Below are 17462 nucleotides of genomic sequence, written 5' to 3'. Positions count from 1 at the left end.
TGATCCTCCTGCCTCAGCCTCCCAAATTCTGGGATTATGGGTATGTGCCAACACGCCTGGCACTGTGTTTTGTTTTTTTTTTTATGTACAGGACAACTTGTTTATTTATTTATTTTTTGTACCAGTGATCGAACTCAGGACCTCATACTTGTGAGGCAGGCAGTGGCACCACTGAGCTAGATCCCCGGCCCCCAGGACACCTTGTTTATGCAGTACTGTAATTTTTGCTGACTGTACTATATGTAACAGTACAGTAGTTTTATGTTCTGTCATACATTACAGTACTGCATGTAAGAGTTATGCAAATAAAAACAAAGTCATCAAGTTGGAGCTTCCTTTGACCATTTCTTTGTTCTGAATATTGTAATGAACCTACTATACACAAGTCCTCATTTAGCAACCAATTCGTTTAACAATGTATTTGCAGAAACAGAACTTGGCCCTTAAACAGGAAATGTCTGCACCTGTTGTCAACAAAATGTGAAAGTTCTCAGAATCAAAATTGCTTGTGTCAACGCTACCAAAACAAATACGCCTGGAAAGTAATAAATGAAGAGTTCTTACACATGACTGCTGGATAGTGATCATCACAAATGGCTCTGCCAGAACCACAACTTTACACCCAGAAAGTGCTTCTCCGAGAACATCTGCCTAGCGACTCCGTTCAACTCCACTCTTGTTACTGCTCTTTACGACCAAGGACTATTATTTCAAAATATCTGCTGTAATCTTTTCCATTGCTGTCTCTAAAACCTCCTCCTTAACTGAACCTCTTTGAGTATTTCCATCATTTACTACGGCATATGTATGCCCATTGAACTGCTCTGCCACTCCCAAATAAACATCAATATTCTTTGAAGAATCTGTCTTGGGTTTTATGTAGGTTGACACTGGAAACTCAGCTCCCACCAGGTCCCCTCCTTGTTCCCTACTCCCTGCCCTTACCACACTTCTCGAAGTTCCCCAGGAGCACCATGGCCAGGAGGCCTTCTCTGACTCTGTCCCTCACCCTTCCTCCTGAGTTTGGCTGCTGCACTGTCCGGGGGCTCTTCCCACCCTGTGGAATAAAAGCACACTGCTGGCGAGACTGTCCACCTCTCTGCTCTTTGATTCCTGTTGGAATCCCCAGTGCCTCCAAGTAACAGGTTCTCAATATATGTTTGTGATTAATTAATCAGCTAGTTAATTAATTGAGGTACGGTATCAAGGAATTACTCTCGCCTCTGCCTCTTAACACTGCTTCTATTATAAAGGAACGTGGGGCAGAAAGGCCCATCAGCTTTCGTTTCCATCAACTCAACTGAGGTTCATAAATGAATGGAATCGACATGACCTCGATCCATGACACCCACGTGGAGCTAACGGTCAAAACTAAAATCGAATTTGGTTGCTATTATGAAGGAAACCACTCAGGTTTTATGAGACAGAGTAAAGGTGTTCTGAGCTCTGACATTTCCGCGGTGACTTGAAAGGGGAGGGGCCAGCAGGCGAGGGGTGGGGGCGGCTGAGAGACCGGCAGAGGGGCAGGAAGGCGAGTGGGGTTGGGCAGGGAGCGAGGGCCATCGTGGGTGGGAAGACAGCGGGGACTCCAGCTGTAAACCCCACAGGAAACCCTGGCGGGGACTCTCTTGCTCCTGCCGTGCCATTCATTCATTCATTCATTCATTCCGGCCAGTGCACCCCTCCGCTGGTTGAGCTCGACACCCCCTCACCCACCAGGCGCTGAGACCTCGCGTCGGAAGCCCACGCCTGCCCCACCTGGACTCAGTCCTCCCTGGACACCTTTCTCATCAGTAAGTCCCATCGCCCCGCTTTATTTTCTGCACAACGCTATTTATCTCTCTTTTGTTGACTTTTTGTCCCTCTACAACATGTGCTGCGAGGCCAGGGCTTCATGGGTGATGTTTGTTGCCTGTCCCTGCACCTAGAGCACTGCTTGATACGCAGCAGGTGATGTTTGCTTCATTCTTTCATTTAACTAGCCAACACATTTTAACATCTGCCATGTGCCAGACCCAGTGCCAGGTCCTGGGACACACATAAGTGTGCCCCTGGAACTCAGGGCCAGCTGCATGGACGTGTGACCTGCACAGCTGTATCGGGTCCTATGCTAAGGAAGAAGGGCCTCACTCTTGCTCTTTTGTTGTTTTATTTTTGTGGTACTGGGAATTGATCCCAGGGCCTTGTGCATGCTAGGGAAGCATTCTAGCGATGAGCCACTGGCATAATATCACACTTCTATTGAGACAGAGTCTCACTAAATTGCCCAAGCTGGCCTTGGGCACTTCCTGACTCAGCCTCCCAGGCATGTACCACCACACACTGCTACCACCCTTGGTTTAATGCTCTGCTGTCATTTAGGAATTCTTAATTCATGAATTAAATGATCTATATTTTCATTTTGCAATAAAACCCCAAACTTTTGTGACTAATCCTACTCTGACTTTAATTCTAGAAAGCTCCAGCACATTCAGATGAAAACAGTTTAGGGACGAGTCAGCATTCTGCACACGACTGGGGTTTTTTCCTTCAGTACTGGGGTTTGAACCTAGCGCTGTGCACATAGTAGGCAGGTACTTTAACACTGAATAACACCCACAGTCCTTTTTGCTTTTTATTTTGAGACAGGGACTTGTTAAGTTGCCCAGACTGGCCTTCAACTTTCCATCCTCCTGCCTCAGCCTTCTAAGTAGCTGGGATTGGGCATGTGCTATGGCTCCTGGCCCTATTGTGAATTATTTTAACATAATTGCTTAAAGTATCTGAGAACTGTAAAGAGTGTGTATCAGTCAGTGTTACTAGAAAAACAGATTTAGTACAAGATATACAAATACATAAGAATTTACAGATTGGCCTACAACGGCTGCCCACAGAGTCAGGTGTAGAATAGTGCAGAGGGTCTGCACACTGGGGATCCAAAGGAGCCAGTTGAAGGCCTGGAGCTCTGTGTAGTTTCATGTGAGTTTGTATCATGAGGTCAAAGCGTCTGCCATAGAAGGCTGAAGACTGCGCCAGAAGCCAAGAGATGACATCTAAGGCGGAAGTGAAGACTGGAGCTCCTGAAGGAAACTGAAGCAATCCTTCTTTCTTCATTTCCCTTTTAAACCATTTTGACAATAATCCTCCCTAGGGTGGGTCTTCCACACCCAGAACTATGCTGAGCCAATTTAGTTGGGCATTACTTACTCAAGCTGACACAATCAGTTAGCCATCACAAAGTGGTTTACAGAGATAGTGTAGTTTAAGAAAAAAATTCTGAGGCTGTAGGTGATGGCACATGTTTGTTGTAATCCCAGCATTCCGGGAGGCTGGGACAGGAAGACTGCAAGTTCAAGTCCAGACTGGGCAATCTAATGACTTAGCAAGACTAAGTCTCAAACTTTTCTTTAAAAGGGGTGGGATAAAGCTCAGTGTGAAGGCCCTGGATTCTATCCCCAGTAACACACACACACACACACACACACACACACACATACGCGCGCGCGCGTGCGCGCACAGAAAAGAGTATATTCTGAGAGTCAGACATCCTTGGAGTCCAGCCCTATCATTTCTCAGCTGTGTGACCTTGAGAGACTCACATAACATCTCTGAACCTTAATTCCCTCACTACACATGGAGAAGATGGTACTGTCCAGCCGTTAGAGTTGGCTTGAGAACTGATAATACTTCAAGCACCTTAGATCAGGTTCCGGGCGCCCTAAAACTCAGGTTCCACCACCTGGCTCCCACTCCCTCTTCTCTTGGCTCCTTCCTCTGTCCTGTGCACTCCTGGGCTGGAGAATCTGGGTCAATGTGAGTGGCTGCTGAGTGAGAAGAATATTGAAGAGAAAAAGTAAGGGATTATAGCCTTCGGGGAAGCAATAACATTTCACTTAAAAATTGCTTGAGCGAAGACTTTGTACATCTTTACAATTTGTATGCAAATAAACCAAAGACTCCTCTGGCCTGTGCTGAGACATGGCTCTGGGCAAAACTTGAAGACTCTGGACCACAGAGAAGTCTGTGTCCCTTTCTCTTCAAGGCCAGCTCCAACGAAAACCTCAGATAATCCACGCTGTGGCTCCTGCACTGCTGAGCCTGCTAGGAATTCATTAGTGTATAAGACGGTTTTCCAATTTTCTAACTAGCGAAAGGCATCCTTGTCTGCATCTGCTGCCTCTTCTTCACTGCTCTCACATTCTTTGTTTAATCAAGCACTGATTTGGCATTAACTTGCAAATGCTGAGTCTCCTGCTCCTAATGAAAAAGAATTTCCACTGGGTCAAGCCTCAGCTGATTTCAGGAAAACCCAAGTCAACAGTAAGATTAAAAGAGAAAGTTGAGAACAAACTGACATGCATCCCAAACCCCAGAGACTCTCAGAAGCGAGGGAGAACGGGATTTTATTGCACTCCTCTCCTCACGGTCATTCATCCAGCAAGCATTGAGCACCTAGCTGTTAGGCACTACTCTAGGTGCTGTGGATGTCTTTGTCTTTGTGCAATCTGCTACACAATGAGAGCACAAAAAAGTGCAGGCAATTCCAGTACAACCGTGACTCAAGGAAAGGGGGAAGTAGAGGGATTCAGGAACCCCCAGGATGCCTAGGCATGGGCTAGAGAGTCAGCGAGGACAGGCACTCTTGCCCATGAGTTACATGAGTTTGTCCATCTCTCTGCTCCACCCCTGCTAGGATTTCTCTGTCTCCAAACAAGCAGGACGTGCACCTGCCTCGAACACATGCTACCTTTTCAAGTCCTGAACCCTGCATTGGAGCTGGAGTTGGAGTCCGGGGCTTCCCAGGAAGCCTGTTTTGCCTGGCCCAGAACCTCATTCATTCATTCGTTCATTTGTTACCAAACGCTCATTGATGACCTCTCCGTACTGAGCCCTGGTGCCCCAGCTGAAAGCAAGACAAATACCCTCAGAGAGCTGGGTGCTCCGTTAGCACCAGGCCTCATTTTCTTTCATTTACTTCAGCTCATTTACAAATGTTTCCTCATCTCACAAATTCCCTAAGAAGCAGGTATTATTATTCCTCTTTTACCAGTGAGGGGACCGAGTTTCAGAAAGCTAAAGTAACTTACCCCAGGTTGCCCAGCTAGTGAGAGAAACAGCCAGGTTTCACTTAGGTCAGCTTCTCAGGTCTTCTCCTAAGCTGTCAGGCAGAGCAAGTCCTCGTCTGGAAATGAGCCTCCCAGCAGCGCTTGCTCTTGTGTCCTGAGGGGGATCTGTGGGGCCTTCTGAGAGCACCCAGGCCATTTTCTGCATGGCCACACAGACAGAGGTCACTGGCCCAGGACTGTATCCCAGCTTTCCTCTCTCCTCTGTCGTGCAGGGGATGCAGAGAAGAGATGGACAGCTTTGCTCTAAGACCTCAAACAACTCCTTTTTTCTGCCTCACAACCCTCCCTCCTAATCCCAGTGTTCTGAAGATTCTCAAGCCTTGGTCGGAACATCAAGTCCCTTTGCTCAGTTTACTTTTCTTGCTTCACAAACATAAAAGCAATGCTATAAAAAAGTTTTCAAGGGCCGGGGATTTAGCTCAGTGGTTTCACCGCCTGCTGCGCAAGCGCAAGGACCTGAGTTTGATCCCCAGTACCAAAAAAAAAAAAAAAAAGTTTTCATAGCCAAATCAGCAGTCTCCAGCTGAAGTCTGAAGTGGTGCCTGGGCTCCCTCATCTTCCTTTTCTACTCTACTTCTCATCCCTCAGGCCACCATGTCTTAGCTGCAAGCCCCTGCCCTGATGGCTGGAGAATATCCTGACCAACTATAAAGTCCTCCACTTTGGGATCTAGCAGCTCTGGCCTGCGCAGGGCAGGAGAATACTCCCTAAAAGTCCTCAGACTGCTGCACATACTTTCTAGTGCACAAGGCCTGACCACAGGTGTCTCCTCATTCGACCTGCCCCCACAGCACGCCCATTTTTCATGTTAGAACACCGAGGCTCAGGAAGCCTAACTTGCAGGCCTCCCAGCTCATAAATGGCTGGGCCAGAGCTGGAGCAATTGTTCTCTTACTGCAAGGCTGGAACTCTCCTGTGCACCCTGCTGGGATGGATACATTTGGTTATAATATATTCCAAATAAGCCCCACTGTTTGGTGAGTATGCAGACCCCCCAGGCACCTAGGGAAAAGCATGGGAGATCACCATGCACTAGACTAAAATCAAAATGGATCAAAGATCTAAATACTAAAACAGAGACACTAAATCTGCTGGAAGACAGAATAGGTCTTGAGGACACTGGTGTAGGCAAAGATTTTAGGAACAAAACCCCGATTGCTCAGGAAATACCACAAAGAATCAACAACTGGGATCTCATTAAAAAGCTTTTGCACAGCAAAAGAAACCATCAACAGTGTGAAGAGACAACCCACAGAGTGGGAAAAATTTTTTACCAGCCATTCCTCAAAGGACTAATATCTAGAATATATAAAGAATATATAAACTCAAATCAGATCGCCCAAATTTAAAGACCCAGTCCAAAAATGGGCGTCTGAAATGAACAGACACTTCTCAGATGAAGAAGTAGAAATTGCAAATAAATATATGAAAAAATATTCAACATCATTGGTCATTTGAGAGATGCAAATTAAAACAACACTGAGATTCCGTCTCACTTCAGAAAGAATGGCTGCTATCAAGAAATCAAACAATAACAAATGCTGGCAGGGGTGTGGAGAAAGGAACCCTGCTCCACTGTTGATGAGAGTGTAGACTGGTGCAACCACTGTGGAAATCAGTGTGGAGATACCTCAAAGAACTAAAGCTAGAGGTTCCATTTGACCCAGCTATCCCCCTTCTTGGTATCTTCTCAAAAGAATTAAAAGCATCATACCACAGTGATATATGCACACCCATATTTATATTGGCACAAGTTTGTAATTATTAAATTTTGGAAACAACCCAAATGCCCATCAAGTAACAAATGGATAAATATTTTTATACATTTTGTTTTTGTTTTTATGGTACCAGGAATTGAACTCAGGGCCTTGCACTTGTCAGGCAGGTGTGGGGCCACTGAGCTAAATTCCTACCCCTAAAGATGTTTTTCTATACAGTGGAGTACTACTTCGTCATAAAGAAGGATAATCTTGAAACATTTCTAGGTAAACAGATGCACCTGGAGACCACACTCTTAAGTGAAATAAATCAGACACACATGTTTAAATATCTCATTGTTTCTCTAGTGTGAGAAATCGAAATGGTAAATAAGGACCAAAATGTATAATAGATATTGAGAATAACAAGAAAATGTTCAAATGGGAAAGGGACAAGGGAAGGAGGAGGGGTAAAGGAAGGGAAAAAAATTTTTTTAAAGAGAATAGAAACAAAAAAAGAAACAATGCTTTTGTAAATAAGGAGGGGAAGAGGGGTTGAAGGGAGGGGAGAAGACCTGGGGGAAAAGAAAATATATTATGTAAAGGAACAAATTCCCTATGATGAATGCGATCATTATGTATATCTAAATTGCTATCTAAAACCAGCCACCCTCCGCCACCCTCTGCTCAGGCTTCTCAGACCCCACCAGGCAAGGAGCTGGATGGGGAAACATGCTGGGCTTCAGAGGGAGACCACAAGAGCTTTGCCTGGGGCCTCTGTGTCCTCAAGTGCGATGTGGAGTTGCGGCTCAAAAAATTCAGAGTTGGCTTGAACTCAGAACCCTGGGTCAGACTTCATGATTTTAAATCCTGGCCCTACCTCCTACCAGCTGTGTAATCTTGAGTAAGTGTGTTTAATCCAGGGGCCCCCAATTCCGGATGTCTGTGGTCTCTTGAGAACTGGGCTGCTCAGCAGGAGGTGAGTGGCAGGTGAGCCTGCAAAGCTTTCCCTGTACTTACAGCCGCTCCCCATCCTCACATTCCCACCTGAGCCCTGCCTCCTGGCGCAGCAGAGGGCCATTAGATTCTCCTAGGAGCGTGAACTCCAAACCCGACTATGAACTTTGCGTGCAAGGGATCTAGGCTGCACACTGTCCCCCTCACACAGACTGCTGTGTCTTCCATGAAACTGGTCCCTGGGGCCAACAGGGTTGGGGACGGCTGTGTTGACCCCTCTTGGCTTCAATTTCCTACTCTGTCAATAGGGTGATATTGAAAACTCCTGACTGATAGGATAGGGTTGAGCTAAGTATTAAAGGAGTTAAAATAGGTGATACTGTGTCTGGTCGATACGTGGCAGAACTGGCTATGAGGGTAATCAGGTGGAGGAGCCATAGAAAGGACTTTGCTGTGTGACTTACAGTAGAATGTGCACCTGTCCTGCCAGCTAGGCAGGTGGTACTGATGCCTTGATTAATGGCTCTTCTGGAGTGGAAGATCTTCTAGAATGAAGTCAGCCGTGTATGGCTGATGTTGAGACAGAGACTCATAAATCACACAAAGCAAGGTTGGCATGTGGCAGCTGGCTCTGTGCAACCCTCAGCCCAGCCTCATGCCCACCCACACTCCCTGCCCCAGCAAGATCCGTTACCATCCCCTGTGACAGGCAGCCTGCTTAGCAGAGGCCAGGCCGGGAGCTTCGGCTCACTGGGCCTGCTGTACCAGGAGTGACCCACAGCCCCCAGTCAGGGACCAGAACGATCTCCATTGCCTAACCCGTGGGTCTCAAACTTGAGGATGCCTCACAATCCCCCGAGGACTCAGGAAACTCAGAGTTTCTGATTCAGGAGGTCTGGGTGAGGCCGAATTTGCCTTTCTGCTATGTTCCCAGGTGGTGCTCAAAAGACTGTTCTGCAGGTCCACACTGGGAACCCACTGAAGTGATTTCAAACTCAGCTGTTTATCCCTGGGGAAGATTCTTCTCCCAGCTGAGCCTCCACTCCCTCACCCATTGGTTGGGTGTGTAGGAATTGCCTCACGGGGTGCACATGATAGGAGCCTCATCAAGATTCTAGTACTCAGGAAATACTTGCTTCTCTGCATCAGCTCCCAGTAGCACCAGCAAATTGTTACTGAGACTTACAGGCTGCTAAGTAGGAAGGGTGGAGCTGTGAAGAGACCAAACTTTAAAACATATATTGAGGGTTTTCTATATGCAATGTGCTAATTCCTGAATGCAAGTGTGCTCTTTATCCCCCAGTGCTGAGGATTGGACCCAGAGCCTTATTCATGCTAGGCAAGCACTCAATCACTGAGCTACCCTACCCACCAGCCCAAGAATGCTTTATCCTAAAAATACAAACAAAAATAAACACAGCTTGGATGCTTTATCTTTTCATTCATGCACATGAGATATACAGCTAGAGTAGGACAGGTTAGACAATGGCCAGAGGAGACAGGTGCACATCACAGCTTATGAAAGATGATGAGGATTGAGGCAGGAGAGGAACAATCGAAACCCCAAGCCGGGGCTTTAGCTCAGTGGTTCTACCGCCTGCCTTGAAAGCACAAGGGCCTGAGTTCAATCCCCAGTACAAAAAAAGAAACCCCAAGAAACAAGCTGGACAGAGTCTTTTCAGGCTAGGGGTTTCTTTGCAGAAGCAGCCTTTGTCTGGGAGAATGGGTAGCATTTGGCTCATGGAGATGACAAGGTAGAGGGCAAAAGGAACAGCAAAAATACAAACGAGAAAGCAGGACGGAGCTTCAAGAAGTTGGACACACTAGGCATGGTGGCACATGCCGGTGATCTCAGTTATTTAGGAGGATTGCAAGTATGAGGCCAGCCTGGGCAATTTAGCAACACTGTCTCTCAAAATTTCTAAAAAGGCTGGGGATGTGGCTCAATGGTAGAATGTACCTGGGTTCAATCCTCAGTACTGCTAAAAGAAAAAGAGAGAAACAGAATGTAGTCCAGTTGGCTGGAGTATAGGGTAAGGGAGAGAAGGTTGAAACCAGGCTTGCCTTGGCACGTGGTGGGTACTGGATGCCCTTGACCATAGTAGTTTGCAGGGCCCTTGGAGCCCATTTTTCGTCCATGGTGGGGGAGGTGCTCAGCATGCCGTCCATCACGGGCTTGAGGCTGTACCCCATGCTGCTGCCACAGGCACCCAAGTCTGGGTGATGCAGGAGGTCAGTCCAGAGGGGCTTGCACCGTTGCCCAGAGCTGCTTACCCAGAATGAAGGCAGTCTCCGGGCTGACCCCATGTGACGTCAGCAGGCCACAGAGCACATCCAGTGAAAGCCTAAAGTGCCACTGCTGTCTCCATTACTTTACCTTGTTAACAACTCCCCACCCTATTCTACCTCCCTGGAAACCAAGGTTTTGGAAAGCAGAGTCATCCTGGCTCAAGGAGCAGAGAAACCCACAGCTCTGCAGCTGCAAGAGGCCCACCAAGTGGATGCAGTAGGTTCTGGCCATGCCCCACCCGGCAGGCCAGGCAGGAGCCAGCCAGGGACCCTCCTGGTGTGGCCCATTAGCAGCCACCCTCAGAGTCCTCCCCTCATTGTGGACCCAGGCCCCACTCTCTCCTGCCAGCTCGGGCTCCCCTCAGCCAACAATGCCCCATTGGGAGTGCTTCACCACTGCTTGGCTTGGGTCTCTGGCTCCTAGATCTGCTTCCCACATTCTTCTGGCTCCTTGGGAAGTGCAGCAGGAATGGCCTTCTTACCCTGAGTGCTGCCCCTGCCAGCCTCCAGGTCTCCTCCTGCAGTGGGTCAAAGATTTACATGTGCACCCGCATGACCCAGGCCACTCACTACACATACAGGAATTCTGAGCAGCCAGTCTGGCCAGAGCCCAGAGCACACCCATTTCCAGGCACCTCAATGGGCTCTGAGTAGGTTATCTGGGCCACACCAGGAGCAACATTTATTTGAAAGACAACTTGTTGCAAGATGGGATTGGTTTTCAGATGGTTTGAGGGGATCAGAGCAAAGGAAAAACAAGTCTTTCCTGGAGCCTCCTGACCACTGTGCTCATTCTCTCCAGACAAGCAACACTATTTTCCAGGCCCCCTAATCCCACTGCTCCCCACAGGGAGAAAACTGAGCCCTGGAGAAATGGCCCCATGACCAAGAGACAGAGACCTGTCTGTTTGGCTTCCAGAGTTCTGAGTCACAGGGTGGCCCACCTCACCACGATGCTGTGTGTACAGAGTCACAGGCCACCCAGCAAAGGGCCTGCTGCACTGCCAGCCTGGCTAGGGTGGCTGCTGATTTCACTGGACCTCACCCAGCCCAAGACAGGCATAGCTCATGATGTCATTTCAAGCTGTCCTGGAAGCTGTCTCTGAGGGACAGAGCCACTCACTGACCCATCTTGTGCATCTCATGACTAGCGCTTTTATCATGTGTTATTACAGTTCTTACAGTTTATAAACTGTTGTTTATCTTCCCATTCTCCTTGCTAGAATATTAGCTCTCTCGAGGCCAGGTCCCTTTTCTGTCTTGTTAACATTTGTGTCATCCCCTTTACAAAGGGCCTGGTATGTGGCAGGAATTCAGAAAATGCTTAGTAATAATAGTAATACCGTAGTAGATTTGCTTAGGATTTAGAAAGGGCCAGATGCTTTGCAATCATCAAATAAATCAATCTTTACAAAAATCCTCCAGGGTTATGAGTGCCCCCGTTCTACAGGTCAGGAAACCAAGGCTGAGATGAAACGATTTCTTCCAGTTTATACAGCAGAAAGCAGCAGAGTGGGGCTGGCCTGGCAAATGGGGTCTGTAGAGTCTGTTTCACTCTTCCCTGCACTCCACAGGTGGACTGGTGGGAGGGAGTTGACTTCAGGTGGCTCTGGAGCCTCAATTTCTGATAGCCAACCCAACTCCATCTTGAGCCCCAACATCAGTTTGTACCCGTGCTTGGACAAAGTGGTTGTGCTTGGACAAAGCACCCCAAACCCCCGCATCCTGTTTGGCAGTCAATTTGCTGCAGTTGTAGGATGTTTTGTAGCTCACCTAGCGTGTGAAACTTCCTCTCGCCCCCCACTAACCTGGCATGGTTCTGCTTCTGTAAAATTCAGCTTGCTCTCCCCTTGAGCCCTCCCCAGCTGAAAGCATGATTTAAAAGGAGAAATCAAACCATTTCTCAGGGCCAAGAGAATTTTCCAGGCATTAGCCCCCTCTCAGCTGCTAGCTTTCATAAACAGACTCCAATCTGATGCAGAGTGTGGCACATCTCTATTGTTCTAACTCACTTGGATAGAACAAATCCAGTAGGCTACTCAAACAGCCCAGCTGAGTCGTAACCAGGAGTAAGTGGCCATGTCTTGGATCCACCATTGCTAAGTTCCAATGAAGACTTCTTACCACGAGAGGAGTTGGCAGGTTCTCCTCCCACTTTCTGAAGGGACACTGACTCCGCAGTACATACAAATACCATCCACACTAGTACATCCTTGGACTGACATGTGGACATCATGAACTCCAGCCTGTCCGGTTCCCTGGGAGAAAGGACTGCACCCCATCCATTTCACCCAGGTCTTGGGGTACCAGACCCCTTGGAGAACAGCAATGTCATCTGGATTAGTTCCCCCAACTGCAGATGGGAGAACCCTACTGAGGGCCTGGGGAAGAGCCTTTCTGAAAATCAAAGCCAAGAGAACCAGGATATAGCTCAGAGGTAGAGCACTTGCCTCACACCTATGAGGCTCTGGGGCTTGATTCCCTAGTACTGCTAAAACAAACCAGAAACCAGGTCTCAAAGGCCCAGGATCATCAACTGCTCCTGACTGGAGGAACAGAGGCCAGTCCCAGGGTAGATGTCCCTGGCCACCCAGCCCTCCTACCCAGGTATGTAAAGCCCACTGTTAACAGCCAGCCTGGGGGCTTTTGCTGAGCCCTTAAGGGGCCCTGGCTAAAGGCAAATAGCCTCAGTTCCAGGGAGAAAAGGGAGGTAGGAGAGTCAGGTTTGGAGGACAGCAAGAGAAGAGAGCCTGGCTCAGGAGAAGCCAATCCCAGAGCCCATCAAGGCTGGGTGACAATGGATGGAGAGGGGGAAGCCGGCCCAGCCTGGCCAAGAAGAAGCCTGAGAAGGGCTGGGTAGTGGGCTGGGCTCCCCAAGGGGAAGGGGCACAGAGGGACAGGTGGAGACTGCAGCCAGAGGATTCTGCGGGGACTCACTTCCTACATTCAAACCAAGCCAGATGCAGCCAGCCAGGGCTTTGCACCAGGCTCCTCATGCTCCAGGGTCAGAAGTTCCAGAGAATCCTAGGTCAGAAGTCCTGAGAAAAGTAGAGACTGGAGCAGAAATCACCACGTCCAGGGGAGGTTTGTGGCACCCAGGCCCATAGTTTCTATGTGTAATGAAGCAGCGTTTATTTTTACCTGGGTAGGTTCAGCTTCTGATCACAGCAATGGTGGGGGTTTCCAACTGGTTTCCAAGGAAACATTAGGCAGAACATCTGCTATCCCATCGAGCAAGCCTAGGTTGATACAACTCTTTCTAGAATTATTTTGAATATCCTGCCTGAATTTTTACCACTGCCTTCTTGCGTAGCAGCAGAGGGGAAGGGCAGCTCAGAGGGGCCAGGCCTGGATCCTAGGCAAGGACAGAGTATTGGCTAAAGGCACCAATGTTGGTGGGGCCACATCGATTGGGAGAAGTCCCAGGATGTCTGTTTCCAAGGCTCAGCAATGAGCCTTGTGTCCCACAATGAGGCAACAGGAGGCCAAGCTCAATCTGACAGTCACTGGTCCCTGGGCTCCGGTCCCTGGCCTGCCCTAGTGGCGGGGCCACTGCTGGGTCTCCCAGTGCAGGCCCGATGTGCAGGACAGGGTTGGACTTGAACCCATGCAGTCTCACTTCTACACAGGTGAGACCCGACTGTCCCCAGGTGAGGGAGGGGGTGTGGAGGGTAGGCTTGGGAGTTGGAAAGGAAGACGCTGGTATATGTGAACTTGTAATAAGTGGTTTTATTCCAGGTGTGTGTTTCATAAAGACAGTGTCCTCAAGGACAGCTAGTGGCACATGCTTTGGTCAACAGGAGGAAAAGCAAAACCAGAATTGGGCTGAGTTCCCAACAAAGGATAGCTGACGAGTGTAGAGCCTGGTGGCCACAGGAAGTAAGGGAGAGATCTCAAAGGCGCTCTGAGCAGCAGTCCTTACATTTGAGAGAAGCCCACAGCCAAGCCGGCTGAGGCTCCAAGGAGCAGTCTTCACCCTGGCCCCGGTTCTGTCCTCAGCTGGTGCAGGAGGCTTCCCACTTGGATAGGAGATCCCGGGACGGCAGCAGTAAAACCACAGCAGAGGAAGGGGACAGTGAAGCCACCGAGGAGGACCCCTGTGCTGAGCCTGGAGGCTTGCACATACTTGGGGACGGGAGCAGTCCAAGGGGTGCTGGTGAGAGGAGAGCACTGGACCACCCCAGGGCGGTGCTGCAGACCACCGGTGCTTGCTCCTCACCCAAGGGCCACGTGGGGGGAACAGGGCAATGGTGATTTAGGCACAGCAGGGAGGAATATGGGGGGTGGCAGCTCAGATAAATGGTGGCTCCACTCCAAAGCAGAGACTGGGGCCCTTTGGGGATCAGGGACCTCTTTAAGGAGCTGGGGAAGTCCGTAGACCTTCTCCCCAGGAAAACGCATATATGCACACACATCATGGGATACTGTGGGGACAATTTCTGGAGTTTCCTAAACCTTCTGGAATCCATGAAATCGCCATGAGCATGTACTTTCTCTGAAAGACTAGGTAGGGGTGTCCACACCAGGATAGTCTGCGTCGGTACAGAGATTCCAGGGGTTCCAGTACCAACAACCCTTCCCGACAATCACACTGCCTAAGCCAGTGGCACAGGGCAGGAAGGGTTGGGGCGGGGGCCTGGGGGAACAGAGGGGATCCCAAAACAGGGCCATGGAGGAGTGGAAGTTGTGTTCTCAGGGGCTGGGAGAAGGATCTGGGAATTCTCTACCCAAACAGGAGCCACCAGCCAGCCTCCCAGCCCACTGCAACAGCTGAGCCTTGGAGGGAATCCTCCCGTCGGGGGAAGGGACCGAATGAGGTCTGGCCTGGGGAGCTTAGCCCCTAGTCACTTAGGGGATGTTCGGCTCCAGAAAGGAGGTCCCATTCTTCCTGGCCACCCTGACTCACGATGCTGTATTTACAGAGGCAACCATCCGAGAGAAAGCAGAAGGCCAGTGAGCATGGGGCTGCTCAAAGGTGCATGTGGCTCCCCATCCTCCCAGTGGGCTCAGGCAGAGGAGACAGGGCCCCAGCTGGTCGTTAAGGCTCAAGAGAGGTCTTGGTGGGCACACAGCCAAACCGAAGTGGAGTCCATTTAAAACGATACCCCAGATCCCTCCGCAGCCTCCTGCTGAGCTTGTGGACACCCAGAGTCAGGACTGGGCGCGTCTCAGGCTCAGCTCAGGGCTGGCGAGAAGGGGGTGGCATGATGTCCTGAGGCCTTGTTCTTTAATGCTTCGGTCCATCTGTGTTCCTCTGCAAAGTGCCCATCCTTTACCCCAGGAGCCTACTCCTGCCACACCCAAGCCCCTGGACTTGGCATCTCTTGCACAGGCCCCTGAGCTCACCTCCTTCCTAGTTGCTGACAACCCCTGCAGGTGGCCCCTCTCTTCTCCCTCCCTCTCTTCCCAGCCTTTGGCCTCTCCACAAACACCGCCCACTTCTCCTGCTGTCCCCACGCTGGCCCCAGGATCCCAGTTGGCCCCTCTGTAGGCTTCTGTCCTTGCTACCCCCAAGCAACAAGGGGAGAGCCCCACACCACTGTCTGGGCCCAAGAAGGGCCAAGGGAGAGGACAAAGGGCACCTGCCCAGTCTGCCAGCAACAACCCAGTACCCTGACCATTGCCTCTCCCAGAACCTGGCAGGGTGGCCCCCTGAGTCCTCCCTAGACCAAGCTTTGGAGAAACAGATCACAGGGGTGTTTGCTGATGATCCTGGCAGAAATGTGAGGAGATGGAAGCAGCCCACTTGATCCCCACCCTAACCCCCTTCTGGTCCCAAAGTCTCATGCAAAAGGTACAGGAGGCCCGAGCCTATCGTCATGTGTGTGGCAGCAGCTGCCACTGCTGGGCCTGGGCGTCAGCCTGACACTTGCTGGTCACCAGCTGGGCAGGCTTCGTCTCCAGGCAGAGGCCACTGATGGAATGCTGGATGAAAGATCCTTTTCTCTTCCATTTCTGGAAAAGATTGGGGGAAAGAGGGAAAAAAACAATTAAAAAATAATAATGCTTGCACCTTCATTTCACATGTGTGTATACAAGCCTAGGCAAATCCCTTCACTGAAAACACACTGTTCTCCCTTGTGAAAGGGGCCAACCACCCCACCAGAAGCTCTGAGCCCCACTCTGTAGTTTGGCATTAGTTGCTATCCAGATCAGAGGAGGCAATGTAGATGCCCTTGGGCACCTAGATTTTGTTTGGCTGGCACAGTGTTTACTTAAAATTCGGCTCAGTTACCACATAGAAGTCTGCATTTTTAGTTTCTGCTTGGAGATGGGGCCCAGTTTCTTGTGTGGCCTCAGTGGACAGGGCTCAGGATTTACCTGCTCTCTGCTTTAGATGGGGCTCTCATTCTCCATTTTGCCATAGTGCCTGTGTGGTCCTGACTTCTCTCTTGTGGGACTTCCCCACCAGCACCCTGTGAGTTCTAGCCTTGATGAATCTCTTCCTTGAATGAGCTTTCTTCTTCATGCAGCCCTACGCATCTCACCTGGCCTGTAACCATGAGGCTGGTTACCTATACCTTCTAATGGGAACTGACCGCCATCTTTGCAGACATGGGTGTCCAGTGGAATGCTGGGAATACTCAAGTTCCCAATCATACCTTCACTTCCTGGGGCCTTCCTCCCCCAGGTCTGACAGGTGGGTAGAACATTTTAGAAAAGCCTGGATGGAGGACAAAGTGTGGCCTGGAACACAGAGAAGGGATGAGAAGCTGAGATCCAGGTTTCAGGTCTCAGGGAAGAATGAATAGCCAGGCAGGTCTATTTTTGGTTTCTCTCTGATTTCTCTCTCATTTCCTCTCTTCCTACATCCATCTTGTCCTCCATAAGAGGTGGGAGTGCTCCTGACCATGTGGATGGAGCCTAGAGGGGTATGAGCAGAAGGGCTCATGGAGCAGGCAGCGAAAAAGAGACAAGTTGCACCCAGATGCAGGCCAGGGCTATGGGTGCAGGGGTTTGTGGGGATAGACAAGGTGGGAAGTAGGGGCTGTGGAGTCTGGGCTTCCTTTGGGAATGAGAAGCTGTGAGAGGCCATGTGATCCCAGCTGAAAGCCTAGAGGTCAGGGGTAGGGGGTGAGAAAGGCCTTGGGCCCCTACAACTCATGGCACTCTTCTGCTCTGCACCCGTTAGTCCCTCACATTTAACTCCCCAGGAGGTCCTGCTGACCCCCTGTCCTGCTGACCGTACATCCAGGTCGCAGGCAGGGCCCTCCCCCAGGGCTGCAGCCCAGGCTTAGTGTGACCAGGTTTAGTGTGACCTCGGTATCGAGCCAACTGTAACATAGCAGCCCCTCCTCTTCCACGTAAGTGACTTGGACGTCCAGTTCATGTCCTTCTTTCATCCTTGTGCTCAAAATGATCTGTACGTTTCATAACCCAAGGGAGACACCCAGTGCATTTTTGTTTCATGATG

At 49.8% G+C, this 17462-nt stretch overlaps 1 protein-coding gene across 3 annotated transcripts in view; it reads right to left on the bottom strand.

Moving 5' to 3' along the window:
* Positions 1-13757: 13757 nt before the first annotated feature.
* Positions 13758-17462, bottom strand: part of Galnt16 (polypeptide N-acetylgalactosaminyltransferase 16) — an 86588-nt gene continuing 82883 nt past the window's right edge. For all 3 annotated transcript variants that reach the window (XM_004837329.4, XM_087195312.1, XM_013067539.3), the window contains one exon: positions 13758-16003. In XM_004837329.4, coding sequence (XP_004837386.1) covers positions 15866-16003 — 138 coding nt within the window. In that variant the 3' untranslated portion in view covers positions 13758-15865. The remainder of the gene's footprint in view (positions 16004-17462) is intronic.

The sequence above is a fragment of the Heterocephalus glaber genome, unplaced genomic scaffold, assembly GCF_053883595.1.
Source record: "Heterocephalus glaber isolate CG9 unplaced genomic scaffold, H.glaber_assembly_v1.0 deba00001608, whole genome shotgun sequence".
Classification (NCBI taxonomy): domain Eukaryota; kingdom Metazoa; phylum Chordata; class Mammalia; order Rodentia; family Bathyergidae; genus Heterocephalus; species Heterocephalus glaber.
This window is presented reverse-complemented; position numbering and strand designations above follow the sequence as displayed.